Consider the following 22,475-nt stretch of genomic DNA (forward strand, 5'->3'; position numbering starts at 1 on the left):
GGTTTGTCAGGTTTTTTCAAGCATAAGTGTTGACACCTTAAGACATTCCGGAACATGTTTTAGCCTCAAAGAGCATTCAGCCTTGTCTTCAAACCTCAATATGCCCAAATTGCTCTTATATGTAGGACAGATATACAAGAAGGAATTTTCAGATAAATAAGAAAATATAATACATACATTTTTATATATAACTGTCACTACAATATGTAACACACACAAACATTTGAAAGTTAGTATTGTAGTTGTAATTATATGCTTTTTTTGCTATATTATGGTATAAACCATAATATAATATAACATAACCACAAAAAAAGGAACAATGCTTGGTATCTGCATATTACGAGTTTCAAGTAGGTAGGACAACATGAAGTAGTACTGAAGTTTTTCTTCGAATAATCCACTCATATCAGTAGTAATTTTATTTCTTTCTAACACCAATCTATTAATATCAACTTTACAACATATCGGGTTTTTTCATAAGTATTTTAAAGGGCTCTTAGGTTATGATTATCAGGAGTTTTTTTTTGTTGATAACTGCTAGGCCAACTTTGATACATAGAAAACCTCGGATATCGGTTGCCGATTTCAGTTTGTTGTTGATTGATGGGATTCGGCAGCAGATACCTTTGTTAAAAATATAATTTTGAGCGTTTCATGATTAACGTCTGTATAAACTAAATAGTGCTACTTGGAAAAATACAATTTTATATAGAGCAACATCAAAACCGTTATATTTAAAATTTAGGTTAGGTTGTTTAACAGATGTTAGCGCATTTTTACTAACTGATATAAAATTTAAAAAGAAACAAGAATTATTTTTCATGTACCAACCTCATATTCTGAGGATTTTTAATTTTTTCTTCTGCAATCAATATAAGGACAAAAAAACATATATAAAGAGAACAAAAAAAAACAGGAAAATGCCATTTCCTTTGCTTAATTTTTTATCGCATACGGAAGTAGTTGTCGTGTTGAAAAGAACTCTGGGTCAAGAATAATTCAGAAGTAGTTTAAAAGAAAACTAGAACTCTCCGGGCGCACAGGAAATATCTACAATGTCTTTTATGTTCTGCGGTAAATCGTCGTGGAATTTTCATCCGGATTTCTCAACAAATCAAACTGAGCTCTTTATAATTGAGAATGAAAGGATTTAATCGATTTTGTTGTTTCGGTTTTCTTATATTAGTTAAAACTGGAATGATGTAAGTGGAATACATTTTTTATAAATAAACATTAAAATTCTTGAAAATAAAAAGATTAATATTCTCTATTGCTACTGCCCTATAATATTAATAATATTATAGGGCAGTAGAAATAGTATTGATAATATTCATAATTTTTTTTTATTGCTCTTGGTGAGTCCACAATCTGCCCTATTGGCAATAAGTATTTCTTCTGTCTATATTATATATACATGGTATGTAGAAAATCACTTCATTAAGCAATCTTCTGTATAAAATATTATCTTAATTAATTAGTCTTATTCTAATGCTTATTCTAAAGTCTACATATGTCCAGTAATCAGATCAAGTGGTGTTAAACGTTTTAGTCTACGCACTTCACGTTATCACGTCGCATATTTAGCTGATTAGCGAGTACATTGGGATGCACTGACACTCTTTCGAAGTACTTCACACAAACACGTTGAATTACACTCGTTATAGGTTCTAGAGGAATATCGCGTTGTATCACTTTATTTGAAATATAGTACGGAGCATCAACAATAGCACGCAACACCTTATTTTGGAACCGTTGAATGATGGATATATTAGATTTGCTAGCGGTACCCCATAGTTGAATTCCATATGTCCAAATGGGCTTGAGTATAGACTCATACAGCAATACCTTGTTATCTAATGATAACTTGGATTTGCGTCCAATGAGCCAATACATTTGATATAATTTTAGTCCCAGTTGTTTCCGTTTAGAGAGTATGTGCTTCTTCCAGGTTAGGCGTCGATCTGAATGCATACCAATATATTTAACATGCTCTGCTTGGGGGAGTTGACGAGGACTGATGTTCACTGGTGGACATGTAATATTCATAATAATGCAAAAATTGGTGAAATACATATCGATTTACATGCCAAAATATATTGTTCGATTGAATTACTGGACATATCCCAGGCCTTTAATAAAAGTGTCCCATACAAAGTTCTAGATGAAATTAAAAAAACCTCTTCCTCATCTTCACTTTTAGTCGGTAAAATCTTATCATACTGACAGAAATTTTACCATAAAACAAGACGATATATATACTGAATGAGGTCCAGGAGTTTTTTATGATTTCAGAAGTTCCTCAAGGCTGTGTATTTGGTCCGATGTACAATATATAGCTGATCTACTGACCACAAAAATCACTACTGTGGCCGCATAAGCAGACGGCACGGAAAAATTGGCTTTTTTCATCAACTTTTGTAGGACGATTTATCTTTTGCCTGAAAATAGGCCTCAGTATCAGCCTTAACCTCTTCATTTGAGCGAAATTTCTTACCGGTGAGCATTTTTGAGGTCTGCAAACAGCCAGTAGTCGCTGGGAGCTAAATCGGGCGAATATGGTGGATGTGCGAGAAATTCGAAGTTTAGTTCATGTAGTTTTGCCATTGTTTTGATTTTGATGTGATTTGTGATACGGTGCGTTGTTATGATGAAACAAAATTTTTTTCTTTGCCATATGCGGTCGTTTTTATTTGCAATTTCAGATTTGAAAAGCTCCAGTAAAGCTATATAGTATTCACTGTTGATGGTATTTCCCTTTTCAAGATAATCGATGAATATTACACCAAGCACATCCCAAAATACCGAGGCCATAACTTTTCCAGTCGACTGTTCTGTTTTCCGACGCTTTGGACGAGGTTCACCAGATGCCGTCCACTCAGATGACGATTTTTTAACTTTTACACATGGCCAAACTCTACTCAGAATTATCAACACGTTTTTGTTTTAGGTCAATAGTGAGCAAACGCGGCACCCACCTTGAACAGAACTTTGTCATAGTCAAATATTCATGCAATATAAAACCAACACGTTCCTTTGATATCTTCACGATGTTGGCTATCTCACGCAACTTCACCTTTCGATCATTCAAAATGATTTTGTGGATTTTTTTATGTTTTCTAGTGTTACCACCTCATTTGGACGTCCACTGTGTTCTGCATCATCGGTGTCTCTACGACCACGTTTGAAATCAGCAAACCAACGTTTTATTATTAGTTCTGATGTCTGTTCTTACTCTGCATAATGTCAACTTTCCCAGACAGAAGATGCTAAATTTCTGAGCATGTATCTAGACGGATGTCTAACTTGGAAGAAGCGCATGCTAAACGAAAATATCTTGGGTATGAACTATGTATTAGAAATCAATACTTAGACCTACATTGGTACTGTTAGCAAGTCTAATGTAGCTAATATTTGAAGGTTTCAAAATAAAGTATTGTATGTCATTGTTGATGCTTTATAATATGTCTCTAATGAAGTGAATGTTTCCTTCAAAACTCAGAAGGAGTGTAATCGGAAGTGTCTGTGTCAAGTACTTTGAAAGGTTGTTAGCGCACTCCAATGTACTTGCTAAAAAGCTAAATGTGAAATGATAGTCAAGTGCATATACTAAAACGCTTAACATCATCCGATTTTATTAACGGACTGTATAAAGGATATAGACTTAATAGTAAGAATTAGAATAAGATGTTTTACACAGAAAATCAATTAATGAACTAATTTTCTACATGTCATGTTTATAACTATTATCATAAGAAATATCATCACTAAGGATTATAATTTTTAAAAAATCTGTATTTCCATAGATTAAAGGCTGTCAGCTATTTATTTTTCGGAATACTAAGAAAATAGGAGTTAACAGTAATATCAGTCTTTTTCTGAGACTACTGTTTTGTTTCACAAATGCATTTTGAATATTTTGAATCCTAAAATGTTTATTTGAGTCACACATTGCTTTTACAAATTTAGTAGGTAAGTAAGAAAGAAGTATGATCTATGATCTATAACTATTGCAGTGACCTTGAGGCATGTCGAATTTTACATGGTGGAATAATAGTCTACAAAATACCCAGAAATATAATCCCAGATGTTGAACACGGGCGGGGTGCCAGCAGCGCCAACTAGAACCCGATAACGAATAGCTGGCAACCCCGAGACGTTTATCTGGGATGTTATTGAAGGGTATTTCCATTCATTCAGTACTCGACCATCGTCTGGTTTAGACGTGCCACCATCGACTGCCCAAGCCTCGTCACCAGGTAACACCGCTGCCATCCATTTCATCATTTGTATTTTTATATTTTTATATTGCTTCAATGAATAACGGTCACATAATGTAAACACCACTGTTTCATTTCGTTTTACTTCCATTCAAAGAGCCATCTAATTTACCCTAAACTATAATATAGTTTATATACATACTTAATATTTGTTGGAAAGTTATAATATTTATACTTATTGTAACAGCCTGCAGTAGTATTTTACTAAATAACACTGAATAAGTTTCCTCTGTACCTTAAGATTGCCACTTTTTACTAATTAATTGAAAGCGTAAGCTATCTTACGTAGCTTAATTTTACAATTTTCAATATATTTATACTTTTCGCCAAATGCTATTATACATTATACATATTATGATACATTTTTTTGTTCTTTTTTTGTAAATCAACTGTAGAGATATCAAAGCGTTCAGCATCATCGGTGTTTATCCACTTTATAACTGTTTCAGTGTATCGGTCAACTGTTTCAGTGTATCGGTCAGTAGTAGTTGATTGGTTTAAAAATTACACCAAGACTTCTGTGAAATTATTTAACAGTTAGCAACAGTAATCTATAAAACTTAATATAAATAATTATGCATCTATCAAGACTGATTAAGTGATAGGTTAAAATAATTTCAGTAGGTTTTATAATGCAGGTTATTGAGTGTATTAGTTATACTATATATGAAACGAATAAGAAGACTGAAAAGTACTTATAGGCATTATTTATAGAAACCTATAAATCAATTATTATTAAAGCTATCTAACTTGTAGGGATTTTAACGTTACTTAGAAGTTTTGCTCGAAAAGTTTTTATTTTATTTATTATTGAACCCAGATATAGAATACTATAAGTATTTTTCTCGGGGAATTTTCAAAGAAATTGTTCTTTTTTCAAACTGGAATGCGAAATAGGAGAAAAAACATCAAATTCGGATATATTATTATATGTCTAATCCCTTTATGCCCCATACCTACATCTTTCAACTTTTTTTCGTTAAAACTATTTTATTAGTGGTTTTTATTTTTCAAATGAATATAGGATAAAATATTTATATGTTAGGTAAAAAAGAAAAATGATAAAGTTAGATGTATGAGGGTTTTCAATGAGAAATAGTACGAATTAAGCTTCCTTGGAGGTACTTTTTTAAATAGTACGAATTAAGCTTCCTTGGAGGTACTTTTTTAATCTGTCTCAAAAAGTAAACTACTGTGTTGTCTAACTTCTAAACTGTTTATTTGTTGTTTTTTCTCCATTTTTTATGAGGGTTTTCATCTGTGGGTACAGCTCCCATTGCTCTACGTAAATTTGCTGCTAATGGAAATGTCGCATCTCTTCAGACTCGCACGCTATTGTACTCCCACTCTACTCAGCGTCAGTACTTGCTGGTTTGTATGTTGTAGAAGTCTCCTTTGATATTTTAAGCTCATTTTGCCTTCACTGTTTTATCAAATTGAGATCTAGGAACATGTACCTGTTGCTCATGCTTTGGGTAATATTAAACTGCTGAAAGCATACCTCACAGACAGACATTTTATTGTCAAACAGGGTGACGAATACACTGACCTACACCCAATATATTCGGGTGTTCCGCAGGGCAGTGTCAGTGTCGGCCAAGACGACTGTTATATCTATTGTATACAGCCGACCTACCGACCTCAAGAAACACTACTGTTGCAATATATGCTGCCGATACAGCGGTTTTATCATCACACGAGGATCCAATATCAGCCACAAGAAACCTCCAACTTCATCTTAACAAAGTCGAATTTTCGTTGAACACGTGGCGTATCAAAGAAAGTGAGACAAAATTTACCCATGTGACATTCACTCTTTGTAGAAGAACATGTCCCTCAGTGAAATTGAATAGTGATGAACCGCAAGCACACAACGTTAAATTTCTGGGAATGCATTTTGATGGACGTTTGGCATGGAAAAACATATAGTGACAAAACGCAAGCAGCTTGATTAAACTAAACCAAATGTATTGGCTGATAGGGCGTAAATCTAAATTACCACTAGATAACAAGGTTTTGCTGTACAAGTCAATACTTTTTTAGGTCCATTTGGATCTATGGTATTGAACTGTGGTAAATTTGATATAGATATCCTCCAGAGGTTCCAGAATAAAGTGTTGCGAGTCACCGTCGATGACCCATATTACGTGTCCAACAAAGTAATTCGGCGCGATATCTCCTTAGAACCCATAACGAGTGTGATTCAAAGTGTTAGTGCGAAATACTCTGAAATACTACTAGTGCATCCCAATGCACTCGCCAAACAGTTAGATGTGAGCGATGACAGTAAAGTGCGTAGGCTCAAACGCAAACTACCATATGAACTGTTTAATAGACTGTGAGAATAAAGTGAGATTTAATAGTCTCTAGAATAAGCTAGAATAGTTATCATAAATAGTATCTAGAATAAGATTTAGATTATAAGTTGTACAGTAGATCACTTACTGAAGTGATCTTCTACATGTCAGGATGGTTATAACATATTATATAACGGAAATTATATAATAATACTTATTGCTCTCGGGCAGATTGTTGACGTTCTAAGAGACTAATAAAAAATATTTATAATATATCAATTTTATTATTGCTTTGCATGCCTTAGGGTTCAATGACGGATAATGAATTTGGCTTGATGATGACTATCTATACCATCATTTTGCTATCACTGCTTAAGTGGTAGTGGCAATCTGTTCACCAATATCCATTGCGGTTGGTCCTTGGTCCAGATGTGATTCTGTCAAGTTAATCTACGATCCAAATAAAGGCGTAAGTATTTTGCATGTTCTTCTTGTGGGATGTTTTTTATATAATTTTATCGATGGATACGTTTCTTTTCTTAGTGTCTAATTAACATGAATGGACTTGGCTTGCTTTTTGTTTATTTTCCATTTATTAAACCATTTCTATATTTTATTTAGATGGCATTGAAGTTGAAATGAGACTGAAAATAAACCAGAATGAGCTAGAATTCAATCACAGGACAACAGTGTCGTCAGCGTAAAGCAGGCATTGAATATCTTGTGTAGGCTCATGATTCCCTTGTGTGGTAGATGTTTCAAGATATTTACGTGATAAAATAGTAACCTACTTCTTTGTGAGATATTAACGAAGTATATAAACACCCACATGTTCTATTTTTTATGGCATATAATGTTGTATAAATAGCCATAAATTGATTAGATCGATATTTCTTTTCACAAAATATTATTTTCCATTTTAGGAAGGTATTGTGATGCCACTCCACTGTCTTCTAATTGTCGGTTTTGGTTTCAACGATTTAAAAGTAGCTACTTTTATGTCAAAGCCAAAGAATGGCCTGGATTACCAAAAAAGTTCGAAGACAATGCATTCAAATACTCTTTTTATAATAATATTTTCAATATCCATTGAGAATTGAAATGAATTGGAGTGTTTTCAGGTATTTACAGCGATGGAAGAGAACCGAAATCCATAATAGGACAAGAAGAGCAAATTTTTGACTGATAAATAGTAAAATACTTTTAACTGTATTTATGTTACCTTGGCAACTATGGGAAATGTTCTTTTTGATTGACAATTCGATTTCCCTCCATGCTTATTCAAGCCTTATCTTCCTACTTCTTTCATTGAAGTTTCAAGGAATAATAATATATTCTTGATTAATGATTTTTTATTAATCTCTTAGAACATCAACAATCTGCCGGTGTATTAGTATTAGTATATGAATTCCATTATATAATATAACTATCCTAACAATGTAGAAGATGGCGTTAGTAATCTGCTGTACAAAATTATAATCTAAATCTTATTCTATATACTATTCTAACTTATTCTAAAGTCTATCCTAACTTATTATAAAGACTATTATATCTCACTCTAGGTGTCTATTAATCAGTTCGTATGTAATCACTTCACTGTCATTGTGCACATTTAGCTGTTTAGCGAGTACATTAATGATAAATTTTATTTAAAAGTGATGGTATAATTACAATTAGATGAAAAAATCTATAACAATATTTGGGGGTTGTTCTCACAATCAAGTCAAATATATAAAATATAAAAATAATTCATTAAAATAACTCATTTTGGACGAAATAAATTATATCAAATATCTGTTTCCTTTTATTTCCTAAAATTAGTACCAGAAGGAATACGAACTTCTCCATTTCACTTATGGCAAAGTTGAAGTTCTTTCCTCCCTCAAAATTAATATGGCAAGAAATTCGTAGTGCTATCGCGAATGGAAAAAACAGTCGAAGAGTGCATTTGTTTGAAGTAGCAATTACTATTTTCAATCCACTACTTTTTTGACTATCAACTAGTTCGACTGTTTCAGAATTATCGACTGTTCCGAATGTTTTTACCAATAAACATTGTAATAATTTTTATCAATGTGAAAAAAAGTGGAAAATGATCAGAATACATTCAAGCACATAATACATTTTATTTCGCCAATTTATATGCCGTAATATTGTAAAAAAACCTACTAAGATATATAATTATGTCTATTTATATATAGTTTCAGCCATAAAAAAGCAACGCAACACTATATCACGAATCAAATATGTACTAATATCGCAGAAAGCTTCATTGTTAAAAAATAACACGTATTCACAAGGTTATATTGAAACATCATACATTCAATTAAATGCCAAATAATGATTGACGATTTTCGAAAGAATAATATTAGCTACTACATAATTATAAACATGTCTTCAGAGTTGGAGGAAGAGCGAAAATTGATTTTTCGTAGTCGCGGGAAACTTGTTCCCTACGGACCCACGGGAAAACTCTTACAATGTCTTTTATGTCCGTCGGTAAATCGCATGAGGATTTTCGCTTCGGATTTCGAGAAGTCGAAATCAGAACGGCGACATGGAATTCCGGGACGAGACGATTTAATCTGAAAGTTGAGGGTGTCTCTTCCTCGAAATTATTTACCATTGTCTTCATTTATATTTTATTCGGAAGGATTGGTATTTCAATACAGATAATTTTAGGGATTACTTTTATGTAATGGGTTGTTTAATAAATTTTTTGAGGTATTTTCCAATGGTATTTTTTATGATTTTTCATTTCAACTCTTAATAAAAATTCATACATTTAACATTTATATCTTAGGTTTCAGATTTTACAATTCATGTATATATTATAAAAATACAGCTATGTAGCTATTTTACACTATAAATTATAGCTGTACAGCTTCTTTATAGATTCTTTAAGAGATATAATAGGTGGGGCAAAAGTCCTACTACCATTTTGATTGCGCGCCATCTAGGTTATGTGACGTTTAGGTCAGTTTCGTTCTAACCATTGTGTTGTGTAGACGTCCAAATTTTATTGTGGATAAATATAGGCCACAAGAATGAGCAGAAATAGTGGCAAGATTTATTGAAAATAATCCTGCCATTATTGTCACTCAGCGGAAATTGCAACAAAAATATCCTAATCATCCAGTGTCTCAGAATACCACAATTTATCGTTTACATGCGAAGATTCGACAGTACGGTACAACAGCAAATAAGCCTCGTTATGCAAGACAACGGACGTCTCAGGTTGCAGGATGTAATGAAAATTGCCTTAAAAAAGCGGAAAGTTACATAGCGATCACCATTTCGCCGATATAATTTTTCAATCATAACGAAAAAAAAACTGTAAAGACCAAATAAACTAAACTTTTTATGAAAACTAAACTTACTTATCTTTTCTTTGAGCAAAGGTATAGGCAATCAAAATAGCAGCGGGTTTTTGCCCCATATGGGTAAACAATAGATATGTTGCTTAAAGGACGCGACAAAACTATAACACATTTAGGTTTAAAAAAAGAATTGATTAAAATTTAAAATTTTTATATTAATTGTTAAAGGGTTCGACCTTCTCTATTTCTTACAACTTCAATAAGTCTCTTGGACAGCTTTTTTAGTTGTTCCATGTAGCAATTTTTCCACTCATCTTGGACATCATTTTTTAGTTGTTCAACACTATTAAATTGTGTACTATTTGAGAACACAGCATATGCTAACATATCCCAACAATTTTCAATAAAATTCGAATAAAGAAGCTGACTTTAGAATTTGTAAATTGTTTTTTGAAAAAAGTCTCGCAGTACGAACTGCAGCATAGCCTGGTTGAAAAGGACAATTCTTTCAGATTTCTTCGTGTGTGTTCTTCAATCAATTTAAAATGATTTATATCATAAATTTACTCAGAAATGAATTATATTTTTATCTTTCCTTTAACACATATGGCAGCCCGATACATAACACTGAAAAGTATAAAATTTTTGTTTATAGTTTGTTAAGATAGACCTTTGGACCAAGGTGGCATAAAATGTATAGAGGTAAGGCAATATCGCATTCCATAGTCAGTAACTCCATCATTATGACCGACTATGGCTCAGGAAATCAAGAGAATCGGTAGAAAACATTTTTATAAATTTGTTTCACAATAACAAAAGTTGCTTCACTCAAAATGCTATAATTCACAAACTAATGATCCGACAGCTGTAAAATTTATACATGCATCCTTTGAGGGTTACGGCTAACTAAAAAACATATTAATTTAATTCTAACAGCGCCATCTATGTGTCAGGCCGGTGACTTGTCAATTGACTTGTTATAATGAATAAATTAAATTTAAAAAAAGTTGTAAAAACGAGAAAAGCTCTATTTATAATAGCAAAAAATTAATTTTTACCTATACGGGCAACCTATATAACATCGTCGGGTAGCTGCTAAGTAGAACGAACGAAAAAGTTTTATTGATCGTGGAAAGCATTATTACAAATTCGACATTCCTGACATCTTGACATACGAATAAAATAAATCACTCCGTTTTAAACGATTGCCAAACCCAAAACGTCGTCCGTTGCCATTCCGTGGATTTTGATTTATTCGTCTTTTCGGTGGAGAATTCGTTTGAGGTTCGCCGTCGAACATAAAAGATATTGTCGAGTTTTCCGTCGGACCAGTAATGAGCTGCTTTCTTTAAACTTTTTGCAATGGTCCCGGGGTCAGCACGCCCCATCGAAGGATCAATTGCGTCTGTAACTTTTATTCAATTTCTTACCAGCAACAAGGAAACCCAAGGGAGCGGAGACGAAAAAAACGAAATGTCCTCTAACGAGGCTGTTTAGGCTTATATCGGAATAATGCTGGTGGTGACTTTTTGCTTTTCGGCAATATATAGGACATCGGTTGGGATACAACTGGCTTAACTAACAAAAATTGCTTTTTTTCTTACAAAAATTACTTTGTTTACCAATGGTGGAATCACTTTCAATAATATTAGGATTTGCCTCTTATCGAGGATGTTTTGGGTCGCTGACTCTAGAGCCATCTACCTTCATCTTTATAAATTCTTTTATAAATTAATTACAAATTAATTTATTATTACTGTTCGGTTGTACTTGCCTTAATACACAAGCAAGGCGAGTATGTGATTAATATGTCAGTACAAGTTAAGAGTAACACTTATACTCTGAATAAGTTTGTGTGGTTTGGTTTCAATCATTTTATTTTCTGTGCCGTGACGTTGCTGCCATTTAGTACCCTTATTTCATGTTTTAAGGCATCATCCTGCAAATCTTCGTGGATTGCGTAGCAATAAGCATCGATAATTACTCGTAGAAGTTTGTTTTGGCTGCGTTGAATTACTAGTTGGTTTGATGTTTTAGTGCAACGCTATATTTGCACCCCAAAGGCCCAAACTGGCTTTATGATTGACTAAGTTAATCTACCACCGAGATGGATGTGGAGGTATTTAGCGGCTTTTGAGACTTGAGGAATTCGGCACCTGTGCGGAATTAGGCAAGTCATATAATCAGGTTTTTCCGTCGACTAGTAATCAGCTGCTTTCTATTAAACATTTTACAACGGTTTCGTGGTCAGCATCCATCGAATGATCAGTTGCGTTCGTAACTTTTATCCTATTTCTTGCCAGCAGAAAGCAAACCCAAGGGAGAAGGAGCAGAAATAACCCAAATGTCCTCTAACGAGGCCGTTTAGGCTTATGTCGGAATAATGCTGGTAGCGATTTTTTGCTTTTCGTCAATATATAGGACATCGGTTGGAAAATTTCTGGCTTAACTGATAAAAAGTTGCCTTTCCCTTCTAACCAATATTAATTTATTTATCCAGAATATATTTTTTTGATATATGTTAGAGTCTTCCTTTAACCAAATAGAGTTTATCTGGATTGGATATACTGTTTGTCGTGGGCTTCGAACCACGGTTCTTGGCATTAAGCCTACTCACTGGCGATACTTAGAGATCATCCTGGAAGATATTCGAGTTTACCCTAACTTTAAATTTCAAGTAAACCGGTTCAAGAGAACTGAGATATTATGCCAACTGCTTGTAAAAACAACTTTAAAAATAGAATATAATCTAAATTTTAATAATTTTAGAAAATATGAAGAAAAAATTTTCAAAATTATGGAATAGAATAGGGAACGAAAATTTCTTTACCCTGTTACATTCAAGAGTACCTTTGGACTTGGTGTAGTGTAGTGGTGTGGTGTGTGTAGTGTATAAAAATATCGTGTGTGCACATTAAAATTAGTTTAAACAAGTTGATGATATATTGTTTAATTAGTAGTTAGAGATCTTAATACAAAAATATTTAGATTTTTTATTTATATTATAGTAATTTGATGCTGCAATATAGTGATAATATTATTTATTCAAGTAATTGGTCAGATTATAAATTTAGTAATATCACTGAAATATTATTCAATAATAAAAAAAACTGCAACGAATCTATATTTTTTAACGGCTTTTAACTACAAAAATTACGACACCGTGATACGATTGTATTACCGTATTGTACCGCTAGTGATGTTTAGCTGCAAACCATTCAGTTAATGAATAAAACCCGCAAATTTTCTAAAATAATGTTGGTTCCGTTAAGCAATTCCCGAACTATATATGAAAATAAGCAAGTGTATATAATATATACACCCAAATATAACATATAACAAGTCAATTGATATGTCCCCGGCCTGACACATAGATGGCGCTACTAGAATTAAATTCATATGTTTTTTAGTTAGTCCTAACCCTCAAAAGATGCGTGTATAAATTTGACAACTGTCGGATCATTAGTTTGTGAATTATAGCATTTTGAATGAAGCAACATTTGTCATTGTGAAAAAAATGGATAAAAAGGAATTTCACGTGTTCAATTCAAAATATTGCTTTTTGAAGGGAAAAATACAGTTGAAGCAGAAACTTGGCTTGATGCCGATTTTCCGGACACTGCCCCAGGAAAATCAACCATCAAGGATTGGTATGCTAAGTTAAGACGTGGTGAAATGAGCACCGAAGACGGTGCCCACTGCTACCCAAATGAGGTTGTTACACAAAATAATGATGAGTGACCGTAAATTGAAATTGAATCAAATAGCACGCTAAAGATATCAACTGAACGTGTAAATCATATTATTCACGAATATTTGACTTGTACATTGTACTTTTGACCAAAAACAACGACGAGTTGATGATTCGGAGCAGTGTTTGAAGATGATCAAGCGTAATAAACCCGAGTTTTTGCGTCGATATGTACGATAGATGAAACATGGCTCCATCATTTCACTCCGAAGTCCAATCGACCGTCATCCGGGTGGACTGCACACGATGAACCCGCTCCAAAGAATGGGAAAACGCAACAGTCGGCTGGCAAGGTTATGGCGTGTGTAATTTGGAATACTCATCGAATAATTTTCATTGACTACCTTGAAAAAGGAAGGACTATCAACAGTCACTATTACATAGCATTTTTGGACCGTTTGAAGGACGAAATCGACGAAAACGGCCGCATTTGAAGAAAACGAAGTGCTGCTTCACCAAAACAATGCACCGTGATACAAGTCAGTGAAAACGATGGCAAAAATCCATGAATTGGGCTTCGAATTTCTTCTTCATCTACCGTATTCTCCAGATCTAGCCCCCCGCGACTATTTCCTATTCTCAGATCTCAAAACAATGCTCGCTGGGAACAAATTTTCGTCGGATGAAGAGCTGATCGCCGAAACTAAGGCTTATTTTGTAGCAAAGGATAAATCGTACAACAAAAATGGTATCGAAAAGTTGTAAGGTCGCTATAATCAGTGTATCACCCTTAAAGCGAATTATGTTGAATAAAAAACCTAATTTTGGCAAAAAAATGTGTTTTACTATGATAGGCCGGAAACTTTTCAATTGACCTGTTATAATGATATAAAAGTACTGCCAAAATTTGCTTGTGTAATGAAAACAAAAGTCTATATAAAAACTATAATGTAAGATATGGTAAAAAATAGAAAGTGATACTTTCAGATTAAGCTTCAGAGTCATTTATAACCATCACTTGGTTATTCCCAAACAATTAACTTGAATTAGTAATTAAATAGAGGAGACAAATACCTTGTGCTTGATTGCTTTCATTTTCTGGTTCAACGTCGGGTGGGTAGACTTCTCTCACCATTCGGCTTGATCTCTTCATAATGCCTGTAACAATAAAATAAGTGATATAGACATAAATTGGACATAAAGTTAATACCAAATTATTTAAAAAAATCGATCGTGTGAGTAAAAAGTCAGTAGTCACACATTGTAAAATTCACACAAGTAATAAGGAGGTTCTATAACTGTGGTGTCCTTTTCCGTTTGATACTTAAGAATTATCGTTGGATGATGCTGTATTATAACTTTAGTATATACAGTATATACCTAGTACTTCTTCATAAAGTAAATCTTCATAATTTTAATTATTATTCACAGGAATTAATATTATAAATTGTAATTATGATTCAGTGGGCAAACCTACTTAGTGACTTTTTACATTTCGAAAGATGTGTCATTAAATAATATATGAAGATGTTTATCGAGAGCTTGTGCGCACATCTCATTATATTTGAATATTGTTAACGATAGGCGTGACAATTTTGACAAAACAAAACAAAAAAGCTTAACCATATTAATAAATTCAAAGAGGTTGATTTATAATACAATTATAAAGCCAATTTGGACCTGTAGGGTGCAAATATGGGGTTACTCTAAAAATTCAAATCAACTAGTCATACAACGTTGTCAAAACAAGGTTCTTCGATTGATTACCAATACCTATCGCTATGTAACTAGCGAAGAACTGCACGATGACCTGGAAATCTAATGGATTTGCGAAGTTATCCAAGATTTCGCCTTGAAACACGAAAGAAGATTACTAAATCATACTAACGTGGAAGCAATACCACTGCTTGACAACGCGCAGGATATCAGGAGATTGAACAAAACCATACGAACTTAAAATGTATAACTTTAGCGTAAACTATAGCTATAAGTTAATAATTAATAAATAATTATGATTTTATAATTGAGGAATACATATTGATGTATTTTCTCGTACTCGTCTTGCTTGTGAATTAATCCATGTACATAGGAAAAGTAGTAATAAATTAATTGTAAAAAAAATTTTCGGACATTTAGCTAACGTATTTCAACCGAATAATATAGAATCTAGAATGGATACAACTCCTGATTATCAATCTGATATAGCTGTAAATCTTATTTCTCCAATGGAACTCGCCACGGAACAGCATCTATGGTATTAATCAGAGGTAACGTCTTCTAATAATCACTAGGCTTCGAAATGCTGAGGAAGTACGAAATATATTCAATATTCCTCAATAAATGCCTTTTTAAAGTGAAATATCTAAAATAATATTCGTTTATTATCACAGTAGCAAATTTAATTTAAATTTTAATACCATTTTAATTGCCTATAACTTTGCGTAAAGAAAATATAAGCAAGCTTGGTTTCCATAAAAAGTTTATTTGGTTTTTACATTTTTTTTTGTTATGCTTGAAAAATTATATCGGCTAAATGGTGACCGCGATTCACTATGCAACTTTCGGCTCTTTTTAAGGCACTTTTCTGAATTTCTTTAAGATTTTTAATCGTTTGAGGTTTAATAAGAAAAGGTCTGGTGCTGTTAAATCCAGAGATCAGGTTGGCCATGCTAAATCGCAACTTCGCGAAATTAGTCTTCCTGGAAAAACGTCATTCAATAATTGAATTATTGGAACGAGCTGTGTGTGCTCTGGCCCCATCTTGTCTTGGTACCGTTCAGCAGTAACAGTAACTGCAACACCTTGGTCAATTAAAAAAAAACAATGATTAAATGAAAACCAAAGGACCAATGATGTTTCCAACATGAATACCACACCATACAGTTGTTTTTAGTGGATGCAATGATGCTTCATGAATTAATTGAGGATTCTATGTTCCCCAAAACCGACAAAAATCTTCAATTTCACCAGACAGCCTTAGGATTGCATCACTGTACTTAACTCATTGTCTTCGAATGGATGTTTCTGGAGACTCTGCAACGCTATCGCGCACCAGAGCGACATTTTCAGAGTTACGGGATGTCCATTGTCTTCCAGAACGAGGCCTGTCTGCTGTCGTACTGTACTGTCAAAAATTCGCATGTAAACGATATATTGTGGTTTGGTGAGTCACTGAGTGCTAATAATGGCACAATTATTTTCAATAAATATTGTCACTATTTTTGCTCGTTATTGTGGCGTATATTTATCCATAATAAAATTCGGTTAAAGCGAAACCGAGCTAGACGTCACATAACCAAGATGGCACCCAATCAAAATAGTAGCTGGACTTTTGCCCCACCTGTTCCTTATAAAAAACGGCATAGTTTTGATACGTAATCATCTTATATCTGTAAAAGCAAATGAAGACAAAAATAAATTAAAATTTTCCCAATAAATATTTTTTTTAATGTGAAGCAACAATAATCGTGCAGGTAACAGTGATTCGTCAGATGTGCGAATGGTTACAGATAGAGCTTACATTGAATTTACCGCTTGAAGAAAAAACCGTCAGCTTGGAAAGGTGATTATTACAAAAGTGTTTCTGTTAAACAAATCTTAAAGGTAATAAGGTCATATATCAATACAGGAGAATCATCTACATTAATACCGCAACACAATATTCATGGCTATAATCGACAACTGTTACTGCAGATGTCTACCGATGATAATTGTACATAATGTTCGTCATATTGTTATAAAAACGAACAGTAGCCAGTAATAGTCGCAATGTCATCCTCCTGCATGACGTTGTAAAAGCAAAGGAACTACTGTTACAGCCAAAATGGAAAGATCTGTCTCATCTGTCACACTCACCAGACATAGTGCATTTTGATTAGGATTGTACCCAACCAGGTGAAACGGCTTCAAGTTTTACAAAATAAGCTCCTCAGAATAATCAAGTTCATAGAAAAACTGACAAAAATAAGACACTTTAATCTTTATACTTCCACAAACAACAACTCAGCTCAAGTCCTTCTGAAAACGCGCTTGTTCGCGAGCTGGTCGACATGCTGAGAGTTTACCGCTAATCTCCCTTTCTTTGCAGGTTGCAACGACCTCATCCGTCGCTGTAGTCATAACTTTTGCCCCCATACGACAGTATCCAGTCGTGTGCTAGCTCAGGTTCGCGAATCAATAGAATCGCCGGGTCCTCGTGTCCAATAACGGCTGCCCGATTGGCATATCTCCAAATTTAATGCAGCAGCAGTACCGACCTACAGAGGTATGCGGTGAGGCGGTTTTGGTTTAGTGTGTAGGAATGTTCGTCGGGTCGGTCGGTCGGTCGAAACGTGTGGCTGCCGCTGCGGTTATCTATCAGAACACTCACTACTATTTTTGGAAGGAATTTGCACGGGAACTAAAAACACTGGTTGAATCAAAGTTGTTTATTTCAACTTGCGATTGATACATGTGGTCGATGGGAGGATTGACAGGATATTAGGTTAAGGTGAAGGAAGTACGGTAGCGCTGTGGAAGTGGTACTGTTACAGGGGGACGGTGATAAGAAAAGAGAGCGAGACGTCGTCCTGATGGTCTTTTATACTCCAGAACTCCATGGTACCAATCCACCGGCGTTGCCAACCTTTGTAGTTGTTGATGGTGAATTGGTGGTGGCCTAAAGGGTCGTGGCGGTCGCCACATAACTCCCCTCCTAGTGGAACAGCCGTGGAACGTACCTATATGTGGTGCAAGTTCCGGAATGCACCCGCAATCACGCAAACAAACGCCCGGGGACTGCTGATGAGATGGGGATCCCAACCTGAGCGAGGAGTTTTACGGGATCAGCTGCCATCGGAGCTGTAGCAGGACGTCGTTCGTCTTGAGGCGTTTAGCTTTGTTTGAGGGTACCTGTAAATGTGTTACGTGTCCCGTTTCGTGATGCGAGGGTGCTCATGTGTTGCTGGTATACATGATGGGCTTCTGTGGTTTTCGTCCATCAGGCTAGTCTCGTGGGATGTCGTCGACCACGTGATGTTGATGAGTTCTGTTCCTCGTGCTATCCTTCCATGCACGTGTCAAGCACCTGTCGAGTGGCTTATGTTGAGTTGATTTACCTGTTAGGCACTTTGATCACGTCGGGGTCACCAATTGTAGGAATGTTCGTCGGGTCGGTCGGTCGGTCGAAACGTGTGGCTGCCGCTGCGGTTATCTATCAGAACACTCACTACTATTTTTGGAAGGAATTTGCACGGGAACTAAAAACACTGGTTGAATCAAAGTTGTTTATTTCAACTTGCGATTGATACATGTGGTCGATGGGAGGATTGACAGGATATTAGCTTAAGGTGAAGGAAGTACGGTAGCGCTGTGGAAGTGGTACTGTTACAGGGGGACGGTGATAAGAAAAGAGAGCGAGACGTCGTCCTGGAGTGTATTGGTAAGTTCAGAGGCAGTCCCACATAACCCGGTCCAGCTTCTCACTCCAGGGCTGCATTTCACCGCCTAGTTTTAGGTCAGAACAAAGAAAATATAATTTTTTATTATTACAATGGTAATACTAATTTCTAAAATTAATTGCAACTTTATTTTATGAATAAAAATTACGCTATTTTACAGGAAGTATAATACTGTTCTGAAATAATAATGTAATATCTTCATAATACCTACAAAAGCAAAGGAAGAGCATCAATAACCGTTTACGTAACAGCGATTCGTCGGATCTGCGAACGGTTACAGATACGGTTTCCATCGAATTTACCGCGTGCGGAACAAAACACCGACTTGGAACGGCGATTATTCCTTTACATAAATATCGGATTAATCGCGATGGCGCAATGATTCGCCATCGCCGCTGCTGCTGCCGTTTGACAATTTCATCTTCGTTTTATATTTAAATGAAGATGAGTTGCGTAACGTAATGCGAACAACTGAAAACCGACCGAGAGATGGGTGAAAGCGCATCGAGGCGTGTGCGACTCGACCACGTCGCATTCTGTTACGTAATTGTTACGTTTGAATCGGTGACGATTTTCGGAAATGCTCCGCGAGTTTGTCCCACTTGCTTTTGCCGTGGCAATACCGCCAATTATAATCCCAATATAATTGCCATCGAGTTATGGACCTGCTTTTAATCTCGTATATATAGGAGATGAAATATAGTGTATCTTGTTACGTCAGTAAAACTGCTTCATGTAACTAAAGCTATGAAAGAGGGCGTTTTTTTTATTACTCTTCGTGAGTCCACAATCTGCCCTATTGGCAATAAGTATTCCTTCTGTTTATATTGTATATACATGGCATGTAGAAAATCACTTCATTAAGCAATCTTCTGTATAAAATATTATCTTAATTATTTAGTCTTATTCTAATGCTTATTCTAAACTCTACATATGTCCAGTAATCAGATCAGGTGGTGTTAAACGTTTTAGTCTACGCACTTCACTATCACGTCGCATATTTAGCTGATTAGCGAGTACATTGGGATGCACTGACACTCTTTCGAAGTACTTCACACAAACACGTTGGATTACACTCGTTATAGGTTCTAGAGGAATATCGCGTTGTATCACTTTATTTGAAATATAGTACGGAGCATCAACAATGGCACGCAACACCTTATTTTGGAACCGTTGTATGATGGATATATTAGATTTGCTAGCGGTACCCCATAGTTGAATTCCATATGTCCAAATGGTCAAAAGCCAAAAGTTTCTTTAGTTTAACCTGCAAGCCCGTATGCCATACTTTGTCAAAAGCCTGAGATATGTCTAGGAAAGCAGCCGAACAATATCTTTTGGCATTTAGGTCAGCGTTTATTTGGTTTACAAGTCTATGCACTTGTTGTATAGTCCCATGCTTATTATGAAAGCCAAACTGATGTTCTGGAATAATTTTTCTTTTTTCTATTATATAATTTAGTTTTTTTATGTATAATTTCTCGAAAACTTTCGAGATTATTGGTAATAAACTTATAGGTCGGTAGGAGGTCACATCTTCTGGTATTTTTCCTGGTTTAAGTATCATTAATATTTTAGCTACTTTCCAGATACTAGGGAAGTAATTAATTCGTAGCATAGCATTAAATATATATGTTAATAGTTTTATAGCCTTTTCTGATAGTTTTAAAATTTTGCCAGTAATTAAGTCATAACCAGGAGCTTTTTTAATATTAATCTCTCTCATTATTGTATGTTAAACTTTTTTGACCGTTAATTTCTCGTGCGGTAAATCCATTTGAAATGGCGAATCTAGAAAGCTAGTAATTTTATTTTCGTCATCTTTATGTAGCTGAGACTGGAAAGGTTTAAAAACATTTTTTAAGTGTTTTGAGAAAATGTCGGCCTTCTCTTTATTGCTTCTCGCCCAATTATTTTCGCTTGTTTTAATAGGTGGGTTATGCTGCTGGGATCTCCTAAGCTTTTTTGTTGCTTTCCACAACGAATAGTCTGTAGCCTCAGTTTATGTCAAGTTTTCTAGGTATTCTTGAATGCCTTGGTTCTGTTCGATTTGGATTAGATCTCTCAGCTCTTTTATGGCCCTATTAAATTTTCTTTTATTCTCTTCAGTCCTTTGCTGTTGCCAATTTCGTCGTAACTTTCTTTTTTCTGCTATCTTTTTCTGTATTGTACATAATATATGTGTATTTTTTCTTGGAAATGTTTCACTGTTGGGAGTCGCGGAATATGCTGCCTGCTGTATATTTTTTGTAAGATTTATTGCTGCTATTTCTATATCCATTTCAGTTTGTAACGGTAAGTTTAGAGAGATATTTTGGTCTAAGTTTTCTCTAAATGAGGGCCAGTTAGTTCTATTATTGCACAGAGAAGGGGGTTTATCTTTGATGGTAATTTTTGAAGAAATTGTTACTATTATTGGTGAATGATCAGAAGAGAGGTCGAAACATGATTCTGCCTGATACTTTTTTGGATCAATATTTTTTGTAATGCAGAAATCTATTGTATCTGGTTTTTTATTTCTGTCTGAAGGCCAATATGTTGGTTCACCAGTAGAGATATGTTGTAAGTTATCTATCCTTATGGCTTTGAGCAGTTCTCTACCTTTTGAGGTTATTATTCTTGAACCCCACATTAAATGTTTTGCATTATAATCTCCTCCTGCTATAAATCTATTACCTAGCGTACTGAAGAATTCTTGAAATTGTTCTGCCTTGTTGTTATGTTTGGGTGGGCAATAAATCGCAGAAATTGTTAATGGTCCATGGGCTTCCTCTATGGTTATACTGGTGGCTTGCAGGTAGTCTTTGCGGAATTTTTCTTTTTCGAAGAGGGCGTTTTGTGATAAAAACAACTGATTTGTTTAATGTTGCACAAGCGACAGCATCCATGGCAATGATAGTATATACAAAACATGGTAAAACACCATTGGTGAAGTGGAATAGTGGGCGAAACTTTTAACTGACTATTCATCAACAGGGATTATGCCCAGACAATAGAAAACTATCGCACCAAAAACAACAGAATTTCTATCATTCCTCAATTCTTCTATAGACACAACCAAAAACGTTAAGTCTTGGTTTGAGGAGCGTTAAAATATCATCGAAGATCTTCCTTGGCCAGCAAAATCGCCAGATCTTAACATAAATGAATCATTATGTTTGTTTATTCTTCTGCGAATTTCTCCATCTTCCGTACCACTCACAGTTCAGTTCCACTCCCAGGTGTGTAAAGTGGTCCACCGACTCAATTGAATCAACTCTCATTGCCTCTTTTCTGTATTAAAGTATTTGTTTGACTCGGGTTGATCTCAAGGCGGATATTTTTGACAGCATGTAGTTTTAGTTTTGAATATGCTTGGCTTGCAACTCTTGCTGTTCAGCTCGTAATATTGATATCATCTGCATAATCAGCCAGCTGTATCGTCTTGTTGATTAGCAGATCTTCCTTCCCGA

General features: G+C 34.8%; 1 protein-coding gene across 6 annotated transcripts in view; it reads right to left on the reverse strand.

Annotated features, from left to right (window-relative positions):
* LOC143190415 (uncharacterized) overlaps nt 1–22,475 on the reverse strand; it is a 314,791-nt gene that overhangs the window by 16,808 nt on the left and 275,508 nt on the right. For all 6 annotated transcript variants that reach the window (XM_076394676.1, XM_076394673.1, XM_076394677.1 and 3 more), the window contains one exon: nt 14,660–14,743. In XM_076394676.1, the coding sequence (XP_076250791.1) occupies nt 14,660–14,743 (84 nt within the window). The remainder of the gene's footprint in view (nt 1–14,659; nt 14,744–22,475) is intronic.

The sequence above is a fragment of the Rhynchophorus ferrugineus genome, unplaced genomic scaffold (assembly GCF_030347505.1).
Source record: "Rhynchophorus ferrugineus isolate W39M unplaced genomic scaffold, kcgeb_rfMv2 rfM2, whole genome shotgun sequence".
NCBI classification, from domain to species: Eukaryota; Metazoa; Arthropoda; class Insecta; order Coleoptera; family Curculionidae; genus Rhynchophorus; species Rhynchophorus ferrugineus.